Genomic DNA, 26,412 nt, shown 5'->3' with positions numbered 1-26,412 from the left:
ATGGGGATTACACTATTTTTCGAAACAAAACGAAACGAAACCAGGCGAGGTATAACAAAACTGAAGGAATAATGCAGATAAATTTTTTAATATAAGGTAAAGATAACTTAAATTTAACAAGGATTTTGGAGTAATCGTTAATTAACAAGAAGGATTTTTAATCATTTCGCAAAGTAGGAATTTAAGACCAATAATCCATTTCATAAAATAGCATCTTTCCTAAAATTACTGTTTTGCGAGATATATTGTAATACGGTTTAAGAAATAAGAGGGGGGCCAAAATTTTTGGTGATATACTAATTTTTAATGTTTAAATATACTTTTGTGACATGAAAGAGGTCACGTTGTCACCGCAGGGAGAAAATAGTCGATTTCGCGAAATAGTAACTCTTCTAAAATTACTATTTGTGAAATTAACAAAAATCCTTCTTATCAGTAGACGATTACTCCAAAATCCTTGTGAAAGCTATCTTTACCCTAGTACAAAATATATCTGCATTATTCCTTTAGTTTCGTTATATCTCCCTTGGTTTCGTTTCGTTTCGCAAAATAGAATAAGCCCATTAACTATGGAAAATGCTAATAGCTTAGCAGCTACGCACCGTCGTAGACCGCACTGTGTATAGGAGAGCGACAACTCACCAGTTTTTGAGGGCATGAAAGATGGCCATTGTAGAGATAAAAGAATTCTTGGAAATAATTCATTAACCCTTTAACTCCCATGAGTGACCAAGACAAAAAATCTCCTTACGGTATCAATACAATATCAACCAGAGAGGTAATGAGAACAATAAGTGCATGTTGATTCTCATCATCTGTTTGCAAGACAATGTATTGATGTTGTGTGGAGAAGTTATTTGTTGATCACTCCTTTGAGTGAGAGGGTAAGAAGAGAGGGAGGTGTCATGAGTAATTGTTGTAAATGTAATCTTCCAGAAATTTCCAGACTGCTAAGTCATGCTCACTTGCGTACCTTTCAGAACATTTCATCGTATTTATTAAGAAATATTACTAAAATAGTTCTTGTGTAAGCGTCTGAAATGTTCCGGAACACTTTGTGAATATATTTATACATATAGACTCGCTTATGTATTAGGAGTGAAAGCCATACCGAGAGAGAGTTACTGCGGAAGATTGCTCGTTTCAGGAGACTTTAGAGACAGCAGTGAGATTGTGTCGGTGGTGAGCTGGGATATAGACTTTATGGGCTTAATTACTTTATTAACGATAAAGTATTGTATTACCTCTAAGATTAGCTCCTTATTAAGAACATTACTCGCCGTTTAATAAAGTAGTTTAGCTTGTGAAATTGCAGCGTTTTTCTGTCGGTAAGATTATACCGTAACAGGGGAAAAACAAGCCACTATCTCGAAGATTCCAGTCATCTACTAGGAAGTGAATTAAAAGATTTTCGCACAATCAACGGAATAAAAGGACTAATAATCTTTCACTGCTTTGATATTTATTTTCGTAGCTTAAACAGAGTCGATTTCACATATATTAACTTAGTATAATGTTAAAATATTCACCTACTTTATTAACGATTTGTTTCATATTTACCACTAAATGATTTGTCCATCGGATTTGTTTCAAAACTAATGTTACTTTGTGCAACCTTAAACAGCATTACGGGATATACTTCGTTTCATCTTCATTCAGAGCAATTTGTAAATAAAAGTCGACTGATAGCAAGGATTACATGGTTCTTTCCTAACCTCTCCCCTCAACCAATCATACTGAAGTTACCAGTGCTTAAGGCAGTTGCCCTGTTTTACTTTGAGCGCTCATTGGCTGATGAGATTGCTTCAATGTTTGTTTTTCGACAATCCATCGAAATGCTCTCTGACAAATTTCTTTGATGGGCTCAACCGCCTATCGATTTCCTGCTGAGTTACATAGTCTAATGGATGCTCGCAGTACGTACGCTAAAATACAAAAGTGACTTTCGTGGCTTGAATTTTAAAGAAGGTTAAGAGAAGCAAGGGATTATTTCACTATTAGCCTAATGTAAGGCAATTTCAGTTGAGTGTCGATGGTAATCCGGAGTAGGCTGGTGTAACTCTCACACGCTCTGTTATAGGATTCTGTTAAAGGATTCGTATCGCTTCATCAATCAATCAGATACAAAATAAAAGCTAATCGTTGACTAAGTTACTCGCATTGTACAGCATTTACTTTCAGTTCCCAAACTTCTTAAAGACTCCTTACTATATCCAGCTTTGCCACAATTGGCTGTGGTTATTATTTGGGGTTTCGTTTAACGACACTCGACAGAAGATTGGGCCTCTTTTACCTACTGTGAGCAATTTAAAATCATTCCGTTCCCCACCAATTGGAAGCAAAACTAAATCAAGCATGTGGTGATGTGCATGTTCATCGGGTTCGCCTATGTAATGAGTTATAATCTAAATTAACCGATTATTTTAAAATCAGCCTTGGATAAAAGCACTGGGATCGAAAAAACTGTTGCCGATAACTTTAGTAAAATCTTCATAAAAGTTTCCAGATATCCATTATATTAGATAACGACCTTGATGCTTAAGTTATAATAAATAAAAAAAACTGTGTATAGACAAAGGACTCGTTAATAAAACTAAGTTAAACTAACTAAAAAATTTTCCTTCGATCTACTCTCGATCACTGCCATTTTGAATCACGGAGTCGAAATCGGACAGTCCTAGCGAAGTCTAGAGCCAAACAAAGTTCAGGGCTGACTGCTTGCGAACACTTTCCGAGATCCCGAGACTTCCCCGGCAACTTCTGCCGTGCTCATAGAGATACCCTTCGCTCTACTTCACGACAAATTCTTTATCAGAAAGAAGATAAACATAGTACAAACAATTATGGCAGAAATTTTGAGAAAGTTAGACATTGAACAGCAGAGGGAAAAAAAGTAACCCTTACTTACGAAAAGAATTGTGTTAAAAAGTAAAGAATGCTGTCCTTCTTTGCAATACATTAAAAATGAAACACAAATCTCTCATCAGCTGTCGCTCACCACACGTAACAATAGCGTTTTACAAAAGCCTTTTTTTAGGTGTCCACGTTAACTTGATAGAGGTTGTCCGGTGAGCGAAGATTTATTTTACAGTATATATGGAAAGACAATTAAGGGTCTCAGGCCAGTGCTAGCTTAATATAGGATTCCATAGTCTTACATGAAGCTAGTTCTGGATTCTCTTTTCTCATTAAACGCACCATACGATTAACAAGGACACGTCACTGACAAGGTTACGCAAAGCGCCCATCATTCAAAATGGCAGCTAGGAAAAATATGCTCAGGTACCGTGCTAAAATATTTACATAAAGTATCTCCTCATTCGTGCGGTTTGTGAAGCGGTGCAGCGTCTGGCAAAAGCTGTTGTCATCCTTGTTGCTTACACATCCTCAGTGGGCTGCTCGACTTGAACCTCAACTGGATCCTTGTCTTCATCTCGGGGTGGAAGAATCTGGAGAAGATTAGAGAATTTGCTAATGAGAGGAAGTAGTCTGAAGTAAAAGTGAAGCTATCGAGCGCTAGGGATCCATATCCAACCGCTGTTCAACTAATATCGCAGCCCAGGCTCCTCCCCCAAAGAAACCACTGGAGACGTCGAATTGCCCTTCGAATTCACCCGTCTCTTTTGGAGTTAAGCGGGGAAACATAGTCAGGAAAACGTCTCTTGCAACCTACCTCGCAACGGCATTGCACATCAACCATTCAAGTTTCAAGAATGAAAAATTAAAATTTGCCTTCCAGTAAGTGGGAGGGCCGCTGGAGTCAGTAATAAGCCAGACAAGTTGCCCATACAATTCTCATTAAAAAAACATCAATTTAATTTAAATTGCGCCCTAAAGCTAAATCCAATCAGTTACCTTCACCTACTTTGCCTACAAATGTTTGCAACGTTGTGAGAACGTAATTACAAAGTGAAGTAAGTATTGGGTCTAACCTCAAATGGTTCACTGACGGAAATAATGCAGTCCAACTTGTAGCTATAGTAACACATGACGTAATGGCCAGCCTCCTCTGGCAGACAGTCGAACAACACCGCGCAGCCGTTCTCGCCGTACTCGTCCCCGTCCCCCACGGCCCACTCATACATTTCGTAATCAAAGACATGTTGAAAACCAACCTACGACGAACAATTTTCGAAGCAATTAGTTGCATTGTTATTCAGTAAAGACGGAGTCGATTACTTTAATATCGTCGCTATCTACACCCAACCTTACCGATCAACTTAGAAAGTAATTTTTTCATTTCGTACTTCGCTTCACGATTTGCCACTTACTTATCAAAAAAATTCAGCGATTGTGGAGGATCATCAAAGGCGTAAGAAACAGTACAGCCCGCAAAAGAAAACTACTGTGAGCGAAATAACCCTTTTCGGTGTTTGAGAGCTGAGCAACTTCTCACCGAGCCAGTTTGCAGTGCTCTTGCAATTAAATGCGTCTACTGGCGACATGGATTTCATTACGAACTCAGGTTAAAGCCGCAAAGAACTTCAACTTCCAGCAAAGTCAGCGAAGATCACTTGCTTCGACGATTATAATCAGTTGTATGTAGTGTCAAGAAGAGGAAAGGCCGAGATCTAAAGGTCATTTTATCGCTTTTAAAACTCATATTAAATCATCACATAAAGATCATAAACCTCTTCTACTGTTACCAACAAAACCATCAGCACAAAGAATGAAGGTTTAAAACAGGATGATATTTTTGGAAAGGCCTATAAACGATAAAATATGTACAAACCCTGTAGAGACCAATCCAATCCCAGCTGTACGTCTTGTAGTTCTTCACCACGTATACACACAAACCATCCTACGAGGAAAAAAAAAAACAAAAATACAAAAAAAAAGGACGCAATATGATGTTTCAATTGTTGACCTCATTTTTTTGTAGCATACACGTGACAGGCACGCAACATACACAAAGCATAAATTCAGAGTTTCGGCGTACGCTAAAATGCAAGGCTTTTTTTCAATTTTCGTTTAAAGCTCAGCTGAAGTCTGCATATATGACTGGCCCTTGTTACTCATAAGATCCAGTCTTCTGGATCTGGAGCGCGGCCACCCATTATATGTGGACCACTACCTCTCACAGTTCTTTGGTTTTGGCATGATTTATTTAGCAAATACCAACCTCATTGCCATACCAGGGAAGACTCATGAGATCCAACTTCCACGAGATAGGATCCTCCATTGAAGAGATCGAGTCCTGTGCGAAAGCAAACGAAATAACACAGCGATAGCGTAATTTCATTTGAGATTCAAATGCAACCCGGGACTGCACTGGTTTGAATTCATCGCAACTTGCGACTGGTTTAGAAAATCGCACTATTTTCTCAATCAATCAGATGCAAATAAATATAGACGAGCCCTTTGTCACCCTGTTTTCCAGCGCTCTAAGCCGGGTGTGTTTAATGACGGGCAATGATAGGCCATTGGTATCGCTATGCTTTTTCCTGATTGGCTCCTGCGATTAGTTTCGATATCACACAGCGCTCTAATATCATTCATATGCAGCCACTCACATTAAGATTCAAGGCAAGCGAGGCTCCAACAGGTCTGTGATCACTTGTTTGATAGGACTGATAAGAAACGTAACTCTCCAGTGTAACAGTGTTTTTCCTCTCCTCAGATTCGAGCCACAATACTCGGTCAGTCCAGGCGGGTTTGCGGTACTTTCCACTGCAACGGGATCACAACAGATTTAAGAGCAGTTTTCAACTGAGAGTCAAAAGTGGTCCAGGAAAGAACATTACTGCCTCTACTTAACTACGCTCTGTTATTTGTTTAGAAAAATAGTGCCACCTCCTCAACCAATCAGACGCAAACTAACCCAGGCTTCAGGTCATTTGTATGTCTATCATATGAGGTCTCAATGGCTCTTGATGTTCTCCATCTTTGATCTGATTGGTCATTGCGAATTCTTAGGCTTTGGTTCTCCAACCAAAAGCACTCCATGAGTAGCTTCATGTGACCTACCTTTCTGTGTCCCACTGATCTGTTCCAGGGTTGTACTTGTAAGTAGGTGGAAAGGTAAGCTCTCCTTCTTGGAACTTTTCAAAACATTTGCCGTCTTTCTGACCTTGTAAGAGCTGGGGATAGAAAAAAGCCATAAAAATAACGCTATCCAATAAGGTTTTATTTCTACTTGTGTGAATAACTTGTAGACTTAAAGCGCCATGGTAAAAAAAAACGACACGTAACAAAATCCTTTTTCTCAGAGTGTTCCTTCTTCTCGACACCATAACACGAGAGAGGAGGGGTTGGAGGAGGGGGGGGGGGCGGGGGTTGGGGAGGACGACTTCATTTGTTATTCTCCTTATTGTCTGCCATTTCTTGTGATGTTAGTTTGGAGAATTTGGCATTGGATCAACTGTTAATTCCCTAATTGATATTTTTCTTTTTTCTCATCAATTGTCTGCTCGATAGTGTATTGATATTGTAAGGAGAAATTCTGTCTTGGTCACTCATGGGAGCTAAGGGTTAAATGAGGATTAGGGGTGGGAAGGATCCTTGGGTGAAAGTGACTTTCAATTGTAATAAAAAGGCAATTTATCATAAAACAAAATAACCATATAAAATAGTGTAAGATAACAAAATAAAATAGTATAAGACAACCCAACTATAAATTCCTGCCAATGTCCATAGACCATAAAAAAAAATACACAAAAGTGAAACAATACTCTACTCTACCTGGTCATGCTTCCATAGTGCAGGGTAATCATTTTTTGCACAGAGCCCTCTGATGTTGTCAATGGTTTCATTAATTCTGTAGTTGAGATCCCCTAGCCAGAATACATAGCTGAAAGACAGAAAAAGAAAAAGTGGTTCTATCGTCATCATCATCATTATCATATACGGCAACATCATCCTCATCATCCTCATTAAGAACAACAAGATTTTCATTATCATCATCATCATTGCAGATCACCAATAGCTAGTACTAGTGTCAGTCCACCATAACCACTATACCCAACACTACTAACATTGGCAACAAAAATAATTGCAACAACAAGTTGAAATGTATAGAATGTGGATTTTGATATAGTACCTGTGTTCCATTGCTTTTTGAGGTGTACAATTTGCAAATAGCAAATGTTGACTAATGCTCCCATATTCCTGAATTAATAGATAATAAAAAAACTTATTATCAAAACATCAGGCCCTGGTTGTTCAAAGGTTGGAAAACAAATAAAACTCTATCTTGTAGATAACACCATATGTTTAGCTATAACTTATCCACCAGATAGCAATTTATCTGTTGGATAGCATTATCTGCCTCTTATACAACTGGGCCCAGGTCACTGAAATTGCTCCACAGTGTGCATGTAGGTGAATTTGCAAGTTTGCAATCTCTGAAATTCAAAAGCTGAAGATGACCTGTGAAGGTAATGCTACCTTAGTTATGCAAATAACCTACTACTTGTTTCATTAAATGGGATCTGAGAGTATCACAGAGTGCAAAAGCAAGGAGTTTGAGACAGTTCCTCCATTCTGTATTTTCTCAGGGCCACCATCACACTCTCTTTATTATCTGACAAGCAGGAAGTAGCCAAATAATATGACAACTTTAATCTGAGGTGCAAATTCTTATAGTGCAAGCTGTACATGAACATGTAACTGTATGAAAAGTAAGTCTATGAAAGCTCAGTATCGTGTATAATGATGTGCCTTTTATTATTAACTTGAATTATATCATATTATTAAGTGCAGACAAACATACTGGATGTACTACCAGATTCCTTTGTTCTTCATAGTCAGCGTGAGCAGAGAAATGACTGTTGATGAAGCAGAAGCTTTGTCCATAAAGAGTAAACCTTAATGACACTGCTCCTTTGGTTCCCTAAAAGAGTAAATTACATGAAAAAAAGCTTATGGGTTCACAGTACAACTTGGTTATTCTGAGTAAGAAGAGCTTCTTTCCACTCAGGAGTAAACATAGGCATGCATAGCATGCAAGAGTTACTTCTTTAGCTGGGTAAGTTGAGACTGGACCCTTTGTGTTCCTGATGTTTTCATAACTTTCAAAAGAACCAAAATATCCTGTTACTTCAAGTCAACAGGAAGATAAAAACATAATTTATCTACACTCACACAGGTATTTTGTGGTCTATTGTCTCTACTGTCTAATTACTTCTGAGCAAAAATAAAATACAACGGTGCCACACTTACTGTAGTCTCCTTCACAGTCATTGTTTGTTCTCATCACACAACAACTTCTATTCCCCATTGGAGAGAGAGCCATTGTGTGACAAGACCAAATAAAGGTTGCAAAAGAGACTACCCTTACAGCTGTTCCTAACAAAAAGAAAATCAAAATTATTTAGTTGGTTGCCTCAAAAATATAATTCCACATAATTTTACTGCAAAAAGCAGACTGAAATTGTTTCCTCTACAATAAACTGAAACATATTGTGTTCTTGTATAAGGGAAGATACACTGAGCAAGAGGAAAGGATAATATTTCAAAGAGGGCTCCTTGATTGGTTGTTACCTATCTGGACTTTGCCCTCTGTGTGTGAAATACATGATAAATTTCAGGTTGTCTACAAGGAATTAAAACCCAATTGGGTTAATTTCAAGGTAGCTAAAATCACTTTTACTCCTGGAAAAGTCAAAAATGGGAGAATGCCTGGAAAATTCACTATCAGTAGCATAAGTTCCACGTAAGAAAAGGAACACAAAAAAATAACTGCAAACCTTTCATATTCCAAAAATCTCAACCTCACTTGACAAAGCTCTTGCAAAGGCCACAATCATGACACTTATTACATAAGCAAAAAAATTTGTGGTCATTTGCCACTCTTTGAGCACAGCCCCCTGATTCCATGACATCATTTACAAGAAAACAATACCCAAGCACTGTAATTGGTGCACGATATCCAAATGCTGTGATATGATTGGTGCAAGATACATAGCCGAATGAAGAAATCTGATCAGTAAGAGATATATACCCTAATGCAGCAATCTGATTGGTGTGAGATACATACCCTAATGCAGTAATTTGATTGGTAGAAGCAACATACTCTACGAGTTAACAGACAGTTATTTTTTTTCGTAAAATCACTCAAAAATGGGTACCATCACATCTTCAGGGATACTTAACAAACAAAAGGAGTAGCATATATTTCTGGTTGCTATGGGAATAAGGATGTGTTTAGATATCAATTTAGCAAGAGACTTATATGCTTGACCTTTACCTTTATGTAACTACAATGAGATTTAACCCTTTCACTCACACAAGTGACCAAGACAAGAAGTTCTCCTTACATTATTAATACAATATCGTGCAAGTAGGTGATGAGAATAAAGGAAAATATACATTATGGGATTATTAGTTGATCCAATACCAAATTCTCTGAGTAAACATCATAAGAATTGTATGGCAGACAGTAAGGAGAATTATCAATGAGATCTTGGGAATGAAAGGGTTAATTACACATAAAAACTATCCTCTTTACCAGGAGGCCAAGAAGTGCTGTTTTGCAGTAACCAGGTCTAATTTCACGCACATATGGAAGATGCTTGGTGTGAACAGCTACAAGGTGTACCATTCCAAGCATGCGGATTGATTTGAGCTGCAATGAGAAGTACACTAAATTAACCTTTTCACATAAAAAACTCAGTGAAACCTTAAAATCCCAACATTGATTTTGTAAGTCTTAATTTTGGTGCTTTACATGTTAATCTAAAGAAGTAGGAATTCCCCATTACTTACATTCAACTCAACATCTTACTTGCTTTCCACACATACTCGTGAGATACCAGGATGCACACTCAAAGAGAAATTCCATGTCTACATGTACATGTGCCCATGTGTTATTCTCTTTGTAAATGTATCTTTGCTGCCTATTTCTTCCTTTCAATCTCTTGCTTACTTATTTCATCAAGAAGAACAAAGTGTTGTAGTATTGAATACCTTAGTTTGTCTTTTTTTTTTTACTTGATCAAAAGGATGGTGGTGGCTTGAAGATAGGAATTTTATTTTTGGGTAGTAAGGAAAGCATTTTACCAAGTCACAATACTTGTTTAAAACATTATTGTTTTCATCATTCCAGAGAAAAAAAATAGTATCATTACAGCTTGGCCTAATATCCTTTATGTATCTGAAAAAAAAAAACAAAATCAAAAAGCAAAAAAAAACATAATCATGGCTATATACCTTAACCAAGCCATATGCCCCAAGGTAGGCTTGAAGGATCTTTACCCAGGAATTTTCCTTTATGTATTCAATTAATAATGACTGTGGTTTAGCATCAACCTCCTGCAAACTACAAGTCAATACAATGATATTAATTAAAAGCTTAAGAATAAACCAAGGTTATCTGAACTAATATGTGCACATTCATAACGGAAATGATCAAACTGTTTTGATGACAAATCATCCAATATTCAAACAAATTAATCTTATCAACCAATCAAATAATTCTATTAAGAGGGGAATTACCAGCTTCACTCTTCATCTCAGCCTTTAGTGGCTTGCCTTGACCCACATATATTTGTTTACTAGAAACTTTACTTGGACTAATACTGATGTTAGCCAGATAATGAGTATTTTTGAAAGAAGGATTTATTTTACACGCACAAATTGGATCTAATGTGCCACAAGTTATTACGTTGACCATACTACAAAAAACACCTCAGATATTAGACAACACTACTAATAGAAAACTATCATTGTTCACCTTATTTCCATTCCTCATTTACTATTTCCATTTTAATTTCACTTATCTTTTGGAAACTATTGATATAAATAGTGTGGCATGTATCAAATACATAAAGTAAAGCAAAGAGATATCATAAAAAACACTTCTTTGTTTAAGTGAGAGAATACATACCCCACGGCAACAATATCAGGAAGTTGTTCTTCATTGTCAAGGTGCAAAAGTGATCTGAAGTCTTCATCTGGTGGTTGTGTTACCTTGACATTCCATGTACACACATGAACTCTACAGAGGATAAAAATTATGACCAACACATCTATCAAAAATTATAAATGTCTTGTCAGCATGAATTGCTTATAGGATTTGCAAGTAGTATAAAGTGTTCTTTTCAGGTTTTTCTGAATGCAGCAAAAGTTTGTTTGCTGACAGAGAACAGAGTGAGAAATTTAATTTTGACAGAGTGGCAGAAAATGTGCATTCAGATATTAAAATATTTATCAATTTTGTTCACTGTTAATTTGCATTATTTTTCTTTGGTCAGATTGCACTGTAAGAAGTGGCCTGGTGCATCAGAAAACACAACCATGGAAAATGAAGTAAAATAATGTGGGAAATCAGAGTTAGATATCAGAGCTTGTGTATCACCTGCAGAGCTTGAGTGTCACTTTTGACTATAGATCAAAAATTACTCTGTTATCAAGCTATAAAAGGACACCTCAACTGCTATTAGACACGGTTATGAGAGGAAAAGACAGGTTTTTTCCAGTAGTATTTACAATTTATCGATGTCGACTTCTTCCAATATTGTTCCTTGCAACTTATATCCAACATCAGTAAAAACTAATTACATTAGAAAATTTTTAATTCTATACCGAACGATTTTTCTGCACGCAAAACTCTATACGGATTTACAGAGTAGTCTTACTAGTTAAAAGCAAGTCCGTCTACCCTTCCTTCGTGTAAAAATTAAAGATTGAAAGCCCCGCCGCAGAAGAGCCAAACGAAAAGAGTATACTGCCAATAACAGAGTACGACTCGGGTGATGATGAGTGTAAACGAAGTCGCGCGTACTTCCACCTCTTTAGTGCAACACTGCGCATTTCTTAAAACTAGGCGCAAAACGGAGCGCCTTTTCCATCAGAACATACATAACAAGTATCTAAATACATATATATATTACCAATACATTCCGGTTTTCATTTTCAAAGTCACCCATTTGAGACTTTTAACATTCGATCTTTGAACCATTTTCTAGGACTATATACGCCCCTGACTTCAAAAGTCAGTTGTTTTCGTAAATTTAGATCTGAACTATCGCATTCAGAAAGAAAGCTATTACAGTAAAAGCAGTTTTTATCACTTGAACTAGCCACACAGTCAATCATCGCCACGTCAAAGACGCCACGAAAACTAACTTCCATCGAAAACAAAAGTGGTTATTTACCTCAAACTCATATCGATTGTACAGAAAGAGGGACCTTAATGTTTCCCAGCGGACCACTACAGGTACAACTGCGGGTAGAAAACTTGCAGGTTCTCGAAAAATCACTAAGCTTCGCTCAAGGATGAAAACAGCTGCAGATGTTTATTCTCATGGCAGTAACCGCTGGTCGAATAGAGCTGGGACGATGTAAAGTTCGCAGCAGACTGGTACCGAAATAACAAAATTTTAGTTTGCCACTGACACAGCTAAGAGTTGCACATCTCTCCTCTAAACCCCCAAGGAGCCACACAAAAAAATACCTGGAACAGTTTTGAAAATTCTGGAGTCTACCTTGAAGATGATAAGTTCCACATTAACCATGAGTAGCTTGTTATGTTTGATAGTGGAAAGAAATAAAGGAGCTGGCTTAAAGGGAGGAAGAAATGTTTCAACATCACAGTTTTATAATGCTACATTCAGGCTGAATATAGTCTCTCAAATAAAGGCTACAAACAGAAAAAGCAGTGCAATTTTCTAGGAATCACACAATTTTTCTATGTCTTCACAAACTGAGAGCTAGGCAAAAGGATGGTGTTTTCTCTTTGAAATTAAAGTTTAGATCCTTTGAGATGTATGAGTGCCTTGCATGAGATGTCCCAAACACAAGTACTGGGATAGGACTAGCATCTGAGGAAGGGGAAGACACTTGGACATACATGCTGTGCCTCCCTAAGCAGCCAAAAGGACTAGAGGCAGAAATAGAGCAGAATATTGTTAGAGATTTGTCCATGGTCCTCTATACACCTCTCCAGGCTTCAACTTAGAAAAAAAAGGAGCAATGAAAAAAATTTTTTTTTAGCCATCTGTTAATTTTTTCATTTGCATTTAATTAGCAGTATATATGAACTGTAACTTTTATAAACTCAGCAATCATGCACTGATCAAATACTGTATTGCTTAATCAGATCAAAAACACTTACAACTTGCAAATCAACTAAACTACATCTGTCAGAAAATCCATGTACATATACAGGTAATTTGATGATTATGCAAACTGGTAAATCAAGCTGAAATCAATTAACTCCTGTACAAACAAAATATATCAACTAGTGACAAAGTGATATGCAATGTGACTGTCAATGATGCAATTCTACAGTAACTGCAATCAATACTCACAATGTTCAAACATTACACAACTGATATTTACAGTGCTAATGCAACAAAAGATACTACCTTACAAACTAGAGTACTTTTTAAAGCACTTCTTACAGTTCTTCTTCTGACAGATAATTTAACTTGAAGCAACATGAAGAGAACAGCCCTCGTGATCTTTTCTTACTTAATTAATTTTTCCCAGCCTCTTGGCCTCTTAAAATAAACTTTACTTTCACCCCCGGTTGATTGTTTCTGTTTTTCAGTTTCAAATTTCTCTATGTGTTCAACCACCGTAAAAAGACCGAAATGATCACTAGGTAATGTACCGGTTCTTGTCACCTCATCGCCAACAATTCTCATTTCTTTAACCTTGAAGTCGAACAGTTTGCAAAACACGCGATCCAATCGTCCCTTGTAACTTGTTGCATTCACTGCAGGAGGACCTTTCAGTATCGAAATTTTTAACCGATCGTATGTAAACCCATCTTCGTTTGAATTTCTAGGAATCGATAGCCACGCATCAAACCAAGCTGGTGGCAGCACAACTTCGCCATCGATATTTTCGTTGATATTCAAGTCTCCCATGATACAAACATTGTCGTATGAAGAGATAATTGGAAATGATTCTTTCAACTGTTGTTCGCGTTGCGTAGTGCCGAAGCCACCGTATGCTAAGTGTGTTGCTACAAAGACAAAAGTAACATCTGTAGAAGAAATGGGGTTCCTAACTTCTGCTAAAACAAGACCACGATTCGATGTAGAGTCTACATTATTTGTGAATGGATGAACCAGCCATTTCTCAACAGGAAAGATACTCAAAATAATGACAAAATGTTTTCCATCGGATTTCAAAACGCCTCGTGGAATAAGGTGGTAGCGAGAAAACCAGCGCTGTTCTCGTAGAACTGCCAGGTTGTCTAGCGTGACTTCTTGAAATGCTAAAACATCTGGCTCGAGATCCTCTACAATTTTTCTAAGTTCTTCCATTCTTTCACGCATCTTAAAAGGGGAACACCAAATGTTGTACGTCAGAAATCTTATTTCTCTTCTATGCTTACTTCTCAAGTGATAAATAACATGATAAACGAGCAGAACAGTAACTAACACAAAAATAGCTAGAAGGGGACTGCAACGTTTACGAAACTGCCTTACAAAGACGGAAGCCATGTTTCAGCACCTCGGCTCGCGGCTAGAGCTTTATCGAGTATCAAATAGATGGCGTGACAGCAGGATGTGACAAAATTCAGAAGTTAGCACCGGAGTAAATAAAGAATACAAACGATCAAATAATGATGCTGGAATGACCGTCCAGTCACGTTTAAATGTTATGAATCAGGTTAGGCTTGGCAATTACTTTAAAATGGGGGATTAAGATTTACCGAACTGGCAGGAATTTATTTTGTTCCAGACCCCTACAGGTATTCCCTGATACATAAATTATTCGCTGAAGTACAATTGTTAGAGAAGTACCGTACTTTGTTAAAAAAATAAATAAATAACAAAACACACACACACAAACAAGAAATTTTCACGGTGGCCAATTTACGTGATCAACTCAGTTGATAATACTAAATTACCCAGTTATACTCTCCTACCGACGCAGCACCACAGTTTCTTTAGAAACTTACCCCCTTGGTACCCAAAACACTGGAACAGCGAGACCGGGAGTCGAAAACGGAAGGATGACGAATGCGGATAGGCAAACAATCGAAGAGCAAACGAACAAACCATCAAACGAACAAGGGCATTTGTTGCATAACTTTAAATGCTTTTGGACGGGAATCGAATACTTAATTGAATATTTTTAAATAGTCACCATAATCATACACGATGCAGCTGGAAGATGAAAATATGTGGCTCTCTTTGCCAATTTGAGTGTAAAGCCCAAGTCCAAAATGTTTTGACCAACCCTTTTTTTCACCTTAATGACCAACTCTCTCTAATAAAAAATTCGCACCTAAATTCATGTATATTTTGGAATGAGTTTTATCACGAGTATCATATGGGAAAATGTCACTACATATGAGTCCCTCGTGAGTCATTTTCAAATAAAACACTTCGTTGACCCGGTCATCACGGTTCGTAGTATGTCATTATCTCGTTCAAGGAGCGTTTCCGTATTGTTGTATTTACTCTTTCTTCTCTTATCAAAGCAGGTAGTCTGTTGTGGATGGCGATGGGGAACTTGTCTCCTTCGTGAGGCTTGAATCTAATAAGGACATCCAGCAACTGATCACCAGTAAACCTTGGATGCGTGTCCACTGTCAAGGCTTGATACCTCTGCCGAAGAGCGTGCGCAGAAGCCTTTGGTTGTCTTTGACGCGTCAAGAGTCCCTTCGCGTTAGTTGACATGGTGTCATAAGCTGTAAGAATGCAGTATGGAGTTCAAATTTAGATAAGAATCATTTCACTGTTATTTGAGCATTAACAGGTGATTGAAATGCTGTTTGATACCTCACTGGATAATTTTCATATAAAATTAAACAAAAGTCAAGTCAATCTGCGTGATTGAATCAATCTCGTAGGTGCACAAGAAGAACAAAAGCAGACGTCCGCTAACGGAGAATATTAATATGCGATGAGGGGAGTAAGAGAGTGCTTGACTGGTGTCGTACTCACTAGTATTAATAGGGCTTGGTAGGCTTTATAACCAACCTTTCCACTTACATTCTAGAACGTTGTAGTCTGTTAAAGTCCAGATCATTTCTCCTGCCAGAAATTCTTTCCTGAGTCGATCAAATACTGGGAAATATTGTTTCATTGTGTCGACCTGGGAATAAGTTTATTTAAGAGTTAGAGCGCTTGAAGCAAAGCAACTCAGTTTAATTTTATTGTAGTTCATCTTTGATATGTATACTTAAGTCGTGCTGTCTACATAAAATAACTCAGTTTAATTTTATTGTAGTTCATCTTTGATATGTATAGTTAAGTCGTGCTTTCTACATAAAATGATGTGACTGGTACACCTGTAAGAAGGTAACCTAGGTAAGACAATCCCCTCTTCACCATGAGAGGAAACTCCTTTAATGATTTAAAAGCAACCTCTGCCTCGCAAGGGAATGCTCTTAAATTACTGAAACTCAAATTTTAAACGCTGGCATCGCTTTAGATACATGGCAAGAGTTTTAAAACCACGAGATCTACAACAGTGTTTAACGCGCAGGAAATATATAGAATTGCGCTTGTGGTTCGCCAGTTCACATGTAAAGTGACTCGCCGAAGTGCTCGCTTGAATTGTTTCGGTATGGTTTTTTTTAATTTTCCCACTCAAAAACTTCGTTTGATAAGGCGTGTATGAAACCTCAGCTTCATTTGTGAAAGAAAGTATCTTAAATGTTTACCTGATACTCTTCGGTATATAGCACAGACGGTTTCTAATGCAACATAAAACAAAATCAAAAGTCATTTTCAGAGGAAGCTTAACAAAGTCAGCAAATGTAATGGAAGATGCAAACCCTCCTTGAAGGGAATATCAGCGAGTGAAGACAAAGCTTTGCTAATATAACAGGATTGAGTGAAACGTGATACCTACTCCAAGTACCGATTTTAGCAAGTAAACACAAACAGTTACACCCACACACACAAATCACTACCCTAAAGTTACAACCTCCATGCTGTAACACAAGCTGAACTGTTGACATGACCTTTAACCCCTGAGAGTGACTGGCATCTAATTTCTCCTGACATTATCACCTTTCAATCGAAAGTAAAGGTCATGAGAATAAAGGAAATGATCACCAATTTAAGAAGCTTCAGATTGTTCAACAAATTCTCCTTATCAGCACCACAAGAAATGCTTAGAGAGCAGTATGGAGAACATGTATACTGATGTTAGGCTGTAAAGGGTTAGGATCCAAAGGAAAACGGTTTACTGTACCTGCTTAAAGGCTACTGAACTCAACAATTAAGTATATCCTTTCCAACAAATTTGTCCTCATTCGGTGACATAAAGGATAGTTTCCTTTGCTTTTATTCTCGTAATTGGTTTAATTCGGCTGATTAGTTGTTTTATTGTATTACCTTATGTCTCCCGGCAACAGCGCTGCTGCCATATTCGGCCATGAGAACTGGTTTACCAAACACATTATGTAAGCCACGCAGGTCCTCCTCTAGAGACTTCGAAATCAACGAGGGTTGGCCTGGGTACCAATACCAACCGTAGTGACGATTGAAAGAAATGACGTCACAGAATTGAAGCTGAGAAAAGGAAATAGGTAGAAAGTTGAGTAAGAGGGAAAATGTATCAGCTCGGAAAATGGAGAGATGAGGACTGGAACGATAATCTGAAGTCCTCACATGCCACCTTAGTTAGAGAAGCCGAAGTAATCAATGATTAGAGTCGGCGCAATTTAAAGAAGCACCAAAGTGTGAACCAGATATTCCGACCAGATAAAAAAAATTGCAAACTTTAATTTCTCTCTCTTACCCCAGGATCTTCCATAATCATCAACTTGTCATATGAAGAGGTGACGTACGTAACAGGCCGTTTCTGTAAATCCATCTCTCGTGTGAAGTCCATCATTCGTTTTAAATGTGAATCAATGTTCCCACTGCGCACTGTTACTGAATGGCTTGCTACAGACCACATCACTACAGATGGGTGGTTCTTATCCCGTTGTATCAACTCTGACAGCAAGTCAACATGGCGGTTGACTGCATGCTCTGTAAAATGGTCTCTAATATTTGTATCAGTAAGATATAAACAGTTAACTTAAGGGCATAATCTTTGGTGAAGTAAAAACAATTGATGATAGTTTTCATGAAATGAAAAGAAAGGGCAGCAGCCATGTTGCCATAGGCTCAAATTGATATACCTGAAACACCTAATCAATGATATTCACTTACGTTACACGCCTGTAAAATAAATGAAACGCCCAAAAACGAAGGGAGGTATAGCATGAAACGACAAAAAACTTCACACAAATCGAGTTCATGCACGCCATCTGCGAAAGCGGTCTCTTCATATACTTCCGAGTGACAACATACAAAGAACGAGATCAGTTATTGAACAGCTTGGGTGGTGCTTTCTCAATTAGGGAAAGATCTGATGCCGTCTTAATTCATGAATGAGATTCTTCGACTTTACAGCAATTTTATTAGGGGGGAGGCTCCATTCACTTTAAGTGTATGTAATGGAGGGGGGGGTTAATGTGAACACGTACTGATACACTTCTTTGGGTGCCACAGTTGGGCTTTCGTTGATGACCATAATTCCATATTTGTCTGTAAGTTCCAGAAGCTCCTCGGGTGGTGGGTGTTCACTTGTGCGGATGGAGTTGGCGCTAAACCACTGAATCAGATTGAAGTCTCTAATTAAGGTGGCATAATCAAAACCTCGAGCACGAATCTGCAAAGAGAAGAAGTGCTCAAATATAATCATATGTGACCTCTTTTCTCAACAGTGAAGAGCTTCAAATGGACTGAGGAGCACTGAAAATTACAAGGAAACTCTTGGAACACCTTAACAAGGGGCTTACGTCACTATCCTGCCTTTTTCCAAACCCCTTTAAGTACAATGGAACATTATTGATGAGGATCCTTGAGCCCTCTACTCGGACGGTCCTGAAGCCCACCGGAAGATTGTAGACATCATTAATTCCTTTATAAGACGTGATAACCTAAAAGAGAAGAGCAAAATCTTATAATCCTTACTGATCACATAGTGAAGGTTGGAATTTAAGTATGTCGAGTCGGGCACATGGAGAACATCTTTAATCTTCTCAGTGAGGCAAGGAATGATCGTGTCATGAAAGGTTGCTGGAGTTCGATGTTGTAGATCGACGAGACTAGATTTAGAAAGATGGTCGCAGCCTAGCCTTCAGGGGTTCTTTCTTGTTTAGTTGTCCGTGCAAAGTCCGGGAAGGGAAGGACAAGCCTCCCTTGATGACGTCATAGACGGCCGTCATAATAGGATCCAGTTATGATCTAATCGAAAATGTTGGGGAACGAGGATTGGAAAGTTTTTCTCGTTTTCAACCTCCGAAACTCGATTCAGATATAACCATAAGTACACCTACAAGAAATACTTTATGTATGAGTGAAATAAATTTACCTTGAGATTGTACAGATAACCAGGCTTGTCACTCATACCTATGGGCCACCACAAGGTTGGGAAAAACACTGTGACCTTCCCACTGAACATCCCCTCCCCACCCGCAGATGACACCACCCTTCCCTTCCTGTCGAGCAGCTCATAACTCATGATAATGTCTTTTGATTTGACGTGATTGTAGGCTGCGACCTCTGTGACGAATTTGAGTATGGCTCTGGTGTAAGTGTGTTCCGTAAATACAGAGATGTCTGTTAAATGCACTTCCGGAGTGGTGTAGAGTTTAACTGAGCCGTGGATTCCGGCGAAGTCGACTTCTGTCAACTGATCACTTGTTGAATCGCAGTAACTTGAGCTAAGGAAGAAAGATATTGCATTGATTATTTCCTGCATTTGGCGGCATGAACTCTATCGATGGTATATTAGTACTTAACATGTTTAATGTTCCTATGTGGGAAGGCGCCAAACAAACCAAGGGTAAGCTGGAGAAATTTTCAGTTCACGGTCGAAAGTAACTCGGGATTGGATTTGTTTTACTTTAATATTCTCTTGGATTGAAGAAAAAAAAAAGGAAGACTTAAACTAACCGGAAATAATAAAATGCGAGACTATAACCGGTCTCTAGCGTTTCCCGTGCTTCCGGCAGCTTCCTCGCTTTTCCTTTGAGCTGTTATTACCTAGTTGCAGTTGCGATTACATCAGTTTTATTTTTATACGACACTGATTTGGGATGGATCAACTCTCGACTATGTATGTGGCTGAACTGAGTCAAATGTAGAAAAGAGTATGCGCTACTGGATTGATTCGCTTGGCCTAAAGTAAGGTTTGTGAACGAGTAGAGACAGCTGACAGATACTTCAAATGAATACCTCAATCTTCCGTTCTAAGTAATAATTATGCAAGTTTTTTGTTTGAATAACTACCTCCTACTAGCCTTTACTTTTCTTGGTTGACTTATTGTATTATTCACTGCCACTGTCAGTCTGTGTGAATCTCCATTTAAGCTATCAAGCTGGTGCGTAATGTCAACCTCAAAGGGCAAGTCTCCTCCTTCGTGTTCCAGTATCTCTTTGCTATTCAACCACTGCAATCAAATTAAAGCAAAAAATGTGTCGATAGCGACTAGTCACACAAGTCTTAGCTAAATTTTGTGGCAGGATGATTAGGAAAATATCAGACATGGTATGACAGCAGACGTTTCAGTTTCATTCAGTGGGGCTTCTTCCTCTAAGCCTGAAACTTCATGGATATAATTATCAGACAACAACCAAAACAGAACGTTCCTTTGTACTTGCCATGGACTAAGGTGTGACTACACATAAGCCATATTATATCTCATGACCTGGGCCAGCAGCTTCTCTCTCTATCGCCATATGTACTCTCCTGCTATAATTTTCGCGTAATATTTGTTTCCATTAGAAGTTCTGACCTCCACATATAAAGTAAACCCCTTTCTGTCTTACTGGGGTTCCTCAGTGTAAAAAGTTGAACGATTATCTTACCACTTTACAACGATAAAATACGTTGTCGAAGCGCAAGACCACTCTTTTGGAGGTCGATTTCCAGGATGATGGCACATAAAAGACTTTCTCATACCACACCCAGCCAACGAAGTCCCTAAGCCAGCGGTCTTCTGTGACATCATTGTAACTGGAAGGAACAGGCATCGCAAGAACATCGCCAACCTGCATTAATTGATGACGAGATGATGATAACAAATCCTTTCACTCTCAGAAGTGACCAAAGAGAAACTATTCCTTAAAAGTCGATATATTTCGTGTATGCCGGTGATGAGGTGATAACCGATTCGATCCAAATCTTTGAATATACAATCTTCATCGAGTGTAATTATTTTTATTTCGGGGATGTTATTTTAAGTCAAATTAATGATCTCTTGTCATGTGTCTCTACGGTAAGAAAACTCTCGCAGTGAGTGAACAGCCTGGTTCAATATAAAATGAAACACATCTAGTCTGCAGGATGTGCTGACACCATTTCGCAGGAATCTAGATTTATGTATGAATTAAATGATAATCAGTCAAGCGTTATACAAAATTAGTTAGTGAAAGTGAAGGCTTCGGTGCAAATGGCTCTCAAAATTTTCCTGTGAGCCCACTCTGTCCAAACTTCATCATTTTTCCTATAAGGGCATGTCCCTGTCTGGTCAAGTGATCTGGTTCGATTTTCCCCTGAAATCAAAGTAACCAATATTTCCTGATTTGTAGCTGCTGTTTACCTGTGCTAAGGGCAACGAATACCACATCTCATCGAACCCAATTGAGGAAATATCCGCCCGGAAATCCCACATCCCATCCAAAGATTTCACTTGCCGAGTCTCGGATTCCCTGGGGTACAGCATACCTCGGAAAAAACCCTCTACAAAGAGACCTTTGAGAAACAAGATACATAAAAAGGTTTGACAAGTCTGTGGCATTTCGTTTCCGTTTACTAATCAGTTCCGTTGTTATCGTTTGCAAAACTAATTCACTCCTCCACCTGTTGGGCACATGTCGCCGTTCAAGTAAACAAAAGGTTCAGTTGTGTTTTCTCTGTTCTGGCAGTCTAGTATTACAAAGAAATAACAGTCTGTTTAATTATAACGACACCCTTGCCGAGTGTGTTCTGGTTTCAGAGGCAAGGGAGGATGAATGGAGAATTCAATACGAGCGTGTCATACTTCATAAGTGTCCTCCTCCCTTATTTATCAGTCGAGAAAAAGTTGTTCTAAACACCACTGTTATTGTACACTTTGTGGAGATTTCGTTAGTCGCTCTCTGGTAATTAGAGAATTTTATAACAAAATAACTCTCACCTTACACTTCTTACTTATTGCTATATGCTGTTAAGTTGCTATTTCATATTGATGGCGAGTTCCTTAGTTTTTATAGGCGTACTGATGAGTTGAGAAAGAAGTCTGCAATAGGACCGCGAAGGAAGTTAATGTTAGATGAGAGAAAAGGATGTACTGTTTCCACGTGTAACTTTTTCAACAGATACAAATAATGTCTTTCCATGAGCGGAAAGCCCTCAACGCCAGCCCAGTGTCATGAATTGTGGAAATTGTGATATATCTCACTTAGCAACCACAATGTAAGTAAAATTAACAGAACGAGTCTCTGTTGAAAGGAGTCGGAAACTAATATCAGCAAATTCTGATATTGCATATGTTTAGGATCAACGAAAACCCTTAATTTCTGTTAAAAGATTCACTAAATCTTGTTTCAAATCCAGCCAAGCTGTTGCCCCTTGATCTATTGCACGTTAAGTGAGGCTAAGGCGGTAGGTAGCTGGAAGATATCCAAGTACAATTTTCCTTGAAGTAGTTAAGTCAGTGTTTGTATATCTTAAAGAATTGACTGCATTCTGTAAGTTCTTCATCTGCAATCCTTGCATGGCCAGGGTCCTGTATCCCTAACCTTTTTCGTTCCCTTTTGACTCATTTTAGTGTGTTCCTATCCTGCAAAACTGATATTTTTGTGGTTTCCTACATTTTTAAGGCAACTTTTCGCGTTGCAACAAGTGATTCGAAAGTTTCTGGTTTTTTAGCTTTCAAGGTTAGACCTTTAAATTCATGTTTGTCTTCCATTAGTTTGTAAGTCGTAAAGAAAAATGGCGCAAAAGATAAAGACGCAAGTAACTTTCTATGAATTAAGCGCGCAAATTGGATCTTATGCTCGCATAACTCCGGCTCCTCACCCCACGCATTTCAAAATCATGGTCACGTTCATATAATTAGTTTCCTGTGGCTTGCATGCAATGAGTGTTTGTCATAATTGGCAGGTGTTTTTGACAGTTAAATGCCATCATTTGTCATGTTAAACATAATAATAAGTTTCTCCATAGACGTGTTAACTTTTTCTCAGTTCAGTTAATTAGCATTTTGTGGAGAATGTTCGGTAACCACTCTTCATAAGCAGCCATGTACGAAGTAAAATACCCTGAACGAGGCGGCGGTTTTTATATGAAAACACTCATAATTCAGGTAGAAACATGGGAGACTTTTCACGTGTCACGAACAAGCATAGTAAAAAAGTTACTGCTGTGAAGTTTCGCTTAAAAAAGAAAACAAGTCATAGACTAATATTTTTAAATAATTTTTTCTGACACTTGTTCTTAGCGAATTTCAAAGGTCAATTTATGATTTATGTTTACATATTCTCGCCCTAAAACCTGCAATAGAGGAGAATATTCATTGAGACGGTGGAATTAGCATAAAGTTTACTCACGAACCACATTAAATGAATTCTGCCTTAACTTAGTGAAATATTTCCTCATCAAGAATAGTTAGTCTCAAGAAGTAAAGCTCAAAATCTCGAGTCTCTCAGGAGGAAAAGGGTCCCCTCTCTATGTCAAGGATAACAATGGATTCTCTCTCAATCAAGTAGCTTGTCATCAGTGTCCACTCTCGATTCATAGCGTCCATTCATAACGTATGTTGCAACTGGATATGAAAAAAGAGGTGATTTTGATAGCTATTCGGTGGTTATTATCTCTTGCTATTAACATTCCAGCTCTGACAATGAACTAGCACTTCTGTAGTCGTTGCCGAAGAAGCAGCTGTCAGTTTCTCGAGAAAAACAAGAAGATCAAACGCTAGTGCCGTCAAGTTAATGTATCAGCTGCGCTGACAATAAGCGCAATTCCAAGCTTTTAAGGATCTCTAGTACAGCAATCACAAACTATTGCTATATTGAAGTGATTTTTGACTTTGATCGATTTTCTAATCACAGTGATTGTTAAAATCTTGTATGTACCAGACCTTTCCACAAACATTTACATACTTCATCGAGATATTTAGAAAAACATCTAGATACATTGAAATTTAGGGATATTTTAAAACATTTAAGCATTTTCCGTTGAGTCAGCTTTTCTGTGGCAGAATTTTCGTGATTAATATAAACATTATAGATATTAACGTCTGCGTCTACATTGTCTTGCGCACTTTTTCGACTTCCTCAACCGCAGAGTTTGACCTAAACGGCTCAAAATCAGTTGTTGAAAGAAAGGGAAATTATATAAAGGGATATGCGATATTCTGAGAATTTTGGGATAGCTAAGAGAGGCTTTTGAAACTTTCCAGGGATGTATTTAGGCGATTTTATGTCCTTTTTGCAGAAAGGCCTTAGAACTACCGTTACAATACTGTAACGCAACGACAGCTTGTTATTCTTATCTTCTGGAATGTGTTTTAATTTACCCCATAGGAATTATAAGTACCTTTATTGTGTAATAATACAACGGGTGCTATACATAGTAAAAAAATGAAGTACAAAAATAGACAGACAGTTTGTCAATTAATGTGTTAACGTTACTATTTTTGTTCTCTACGATGATATTCATTGTTTTAAGGATCACTTGGTTGTTCGTACAAATTGACGGTCCAACCTGCAAAACCAACCAACCAACTCACGTTTTTCAATACTAGAAGTAATATTGCCTTATTTTCACTGAAGTAGAGAACTTTATGAGAACGAGATCAATCTCTTTTGAAATTACAGTTCACCAAACGTTGACCCCGAGGGCTTCGAGACTGTATCCATGATATATACCGAAACACAATGAAACTGGCGTTCAGTAGTGAAAACTATCATAAAATCGGTTTTGTTTCGTCGAACAAAAAAGGGACTGGATAGCAAATCAAACGAGGCGCCAAGAAGTAATTAACAGTTCGCTTGATACAAAATTGATTTGCTGAATAATTTAAAAAGAGCGACAAAAAAAACAATAGCAACAACAACAAGAGACACATTTTTGTCGGGTGTTTTCCTAAAATATGCCTGCCTGCCTACCTAGCCTTAGGCACTCGGTGAGAGCGTCTCACAAGGAACAGGTGGGAGAGCACACCTTTACCATACTTGGGACCTGTTACTTTAAGCGCCCGCTAAACAGATTATATCCCTGTGACTTCCTTATAAATGCTCTCTCTGATTTATCCTTGCTCATGCTGTGCTTAAAATTCATTCGTATTTTGCCTTTGTATGGCTGAGAGTGCGTGGATGTCACTGAAGCTCTAGCGACTTAAGTAGGAAATGTCAGTCATCGTTGCTGTTATTTCGTTCGAATCGCTCGATCGTTTGTAAGCCAGAGAAACTATCTGTGACGTGAGTTCAATAAATAGCAAAAAGATAGCTATGCTTAAAAGAAAGGAAAAGCATAAAGAAAGAAAGACGGTTAGGGATGGAAAAGGTCATACAGTTTGCAAATGAAAAACTTGAAGAATTAAGCAAAAATTTCAATTTTTTTTATGCACAGGCCTTGACCCATCCCTGTATCTGTGATAGTATCAAGTCATTACGTCAAAGAAAATAAAGTCACACGGAGACTATGACGTCCATAATCTCAGATTTGATAACGAAACATCCGCGACTTTTTTCACTTGAGTCTTAACTTGTAAAGTCCGTGAAGAGAATGAAAACACTTCCTTCACGAATCATTGATCACGAAGAATGAAAAGCGTTGATTGGAAATTAAAGACTAGACTAAATATTGACTAAATGCAATTACAGGCTGATAACAGATAAGTTGGAGCGTCATAGTTACACGAGTTACGTGGGTTATCCTAAGGGGGGTCAACTTCTACCCTATCTACGCAAGTGAGTACTGTACACTCTACAGAATGTATTATAACTCAGTAAACAAGCCCTGCGCGCAATATCACAGCGCCTTCGAGAGTCTATTCGAAAGCAACGTAATTCCGGGCAAACATACGCCACATGTTAACTTCCTTAAGTTTCCTTCTGAGGGAGTGAAAGCAGTCAAGTTCCCTTTTACAGTGACTTCCGTCGTTGAATCAAGTCATTTCCTGTTATTCATAACCAAATTCCTCACAATGAAGTCAAATTGACTGTAAACGCTTGTTAGTAATATTTTGCCCCTGGGAATTACTTACAAACTACCCGCCTATTTTAGGTTATGTTGAGTTTTAAACTTAACTTAGTTTGCCCGTGCCCTTGAATCAACATCAGTTGATACGGAATATCGACTAACTTCACAACGAAAATAAAACTTTATACCATCCCAAGAAACCTGATACAAAACTTAGTTTCCCTTTTTAGAATGACACTTATGCAGACTTTCACTGAACGTCTTTTGGAAGAATTGCGCGACCTCAGGGCAGACGAACTTTTTAAAAAT

The 26,412-nt window shown here is 38.1% G+C and overlaps 3 protein-coding genes across 4 annotated transcripts; all 3 read right to left on the bottom strand.

Annotated features, from left to right (window-relative positions):
- Positions 1–1,452: 1,452 nt before the first annotated feature.
- On the bottom strand, positions 1,453–12,235 carry LOC131790696 (inositol polyphosphate 5-phosphatase K-like). Of its 2 annotated transcripts, none has more exons than XM_059107947.2 (13): positions 12,096–12,235; positions 10,826–10,936; positions 10,150–10,258; positions 9,449–9,565; positions 7,712–7,831; positions 7,040–7,107; positions 6,682–6,790; positions 5,968–6,080; positions 5,514–5,670; positions 5,123–5,197; positions 4,733–4,801; positions 3,933–4,115; positions 1,453–3,449 (listed from the first exon to the last, which is right to left on the bottom strand). In XM_059107947.2, exons 1-13 carry the CDS (start codon positions 12,104–12,106, stop codon positions 3,378–3,380), a joined length of 1,314 nt encoding a protein of 437 aa, XP_058963930.1. In that variant the 5' UTR covers positions 12,107–12,235; the 3' UTR covers positions 1,453–3,377. The 2 variants fall into 2 exon arrangements, with proteins under 2 accessions (XP_058963930.1, XP_058963931.1); XM_059107948.2 differs by having other exon boundaries at positions 7,724–7,831.
- Positions 12,236–12,949: 714 nt separating this feature from the next.
- Positions 12,950–14,452, bottom strand: LOC131790683 (uncharacterized). The gene has a single exon (XM_059107926.2). It carries the CDS (start codon positions 14,394–14,396, stop codon positions 13,410–13,412), a length of 987 nt encoding a protein of 328 aa, XP_058963909.2. The 5' UTR covers positions 14,397–14,452; the 3' UTR covers positions 12,950–13,409.
- Positions 14,453–14,964: 512 nt separating this feature from the next.
- On the bottom strand, positions 14,965–21,576 carry LOC131790730 (beta-glucuronidase-like). Its single transcript, XM_059107994.2, has 11 exons — positions 21,515–21,576; positions 20,781–20,963; positions 20,202–20,362; positions 19,282–19,633; positions 18,707–18,847; positions 18,392–18,576; positions 17,656–17,905; positions 17,250–17,426; positions 16,571–16,603; positions 15,897–15,999; positions 14,965–15,592 (listed from the first exon to the last, which is right to left on the bottom strand). Exons 1-11 carry the CDS (start codon positions 21,539–21,541, stop codon positions 15,303–15,305), a joined length of 1,902 nt encoding a protein of 633 aa, XP_058963977.2. The 5' UTR covers positions 21,542–21,576; the 3' UTR covers positions 14,965–15,302.
- Between the last annotated feature and the right edge of the window lie 4,836 nt (positions 21,577–26,412).

The sequence above is a fragment of the Pocillopora verrucosa genome, chromosome 2, assembly GCF_036669915.1.
Source record: "Pocillopora verrucosa isolate sample1 chromosome 2, ASM3666991v2, whole genome shotgun sequence".
Lineage (NCBI taxonomy): Eukaryota > Metazoa > Cnidaria > Anthozoa > Scleractinia > Pocilloporidae > Pocillopora > Pocillopora verrucosa.
This window is presented reverse-complemented; position numbering and strand designations above follow the sequence as displayed.

Excerpts from the sequence above, each read along its gene's own strand:
- LOC131790696 (XM_059107947.2), bottom strand. Across the intron at positions 10,259-10,825 it reads CCTGATATTGTTGCCGTGGG|TTTGCAGGAGGTTGATGCTA; the intron begins GTATGTATTCTC and ends ATTGACTTGTAG. Across the intron at positions 6,081-6,681 it reads CACTATGGAAGCATGACCAG|CTCTTACAAGGTCAGAAAGA; the intron begins GTAGAGTAGAGT and ends TTCTATCCCCAG.
- LOC131790730 (XM_059107994.2), bottom strand. The coding sequence starts at position 21,541 with ATGTGGTATTCGTTGCCCTTAGCACAG. Across the intron at positions 19,634-20,201 it reads AAAGTAAAGGCTAGTAGGAG|CTCAAGTTACTGCGATTCAA; the intron begins GTAGTTATTCAA and ends TTTCTTCCTTAG. Across the intron at positions 18,577-18,706 it reads GAAAAAGGCAGGATAGTGAC|ATTCGTGCTCGAGGTTTTGA; the intron begins GTAAGCCCCTTG and ends TTCTCTTTGCAG.
- LOC131790683 (XM_059107926.2), bottom strand. The coding sequence starts at position 14,396 with ATGGCTTCCGTCTTTGTAAGGCAGTTTCGTAAACGTTGCAGTCCCCTT.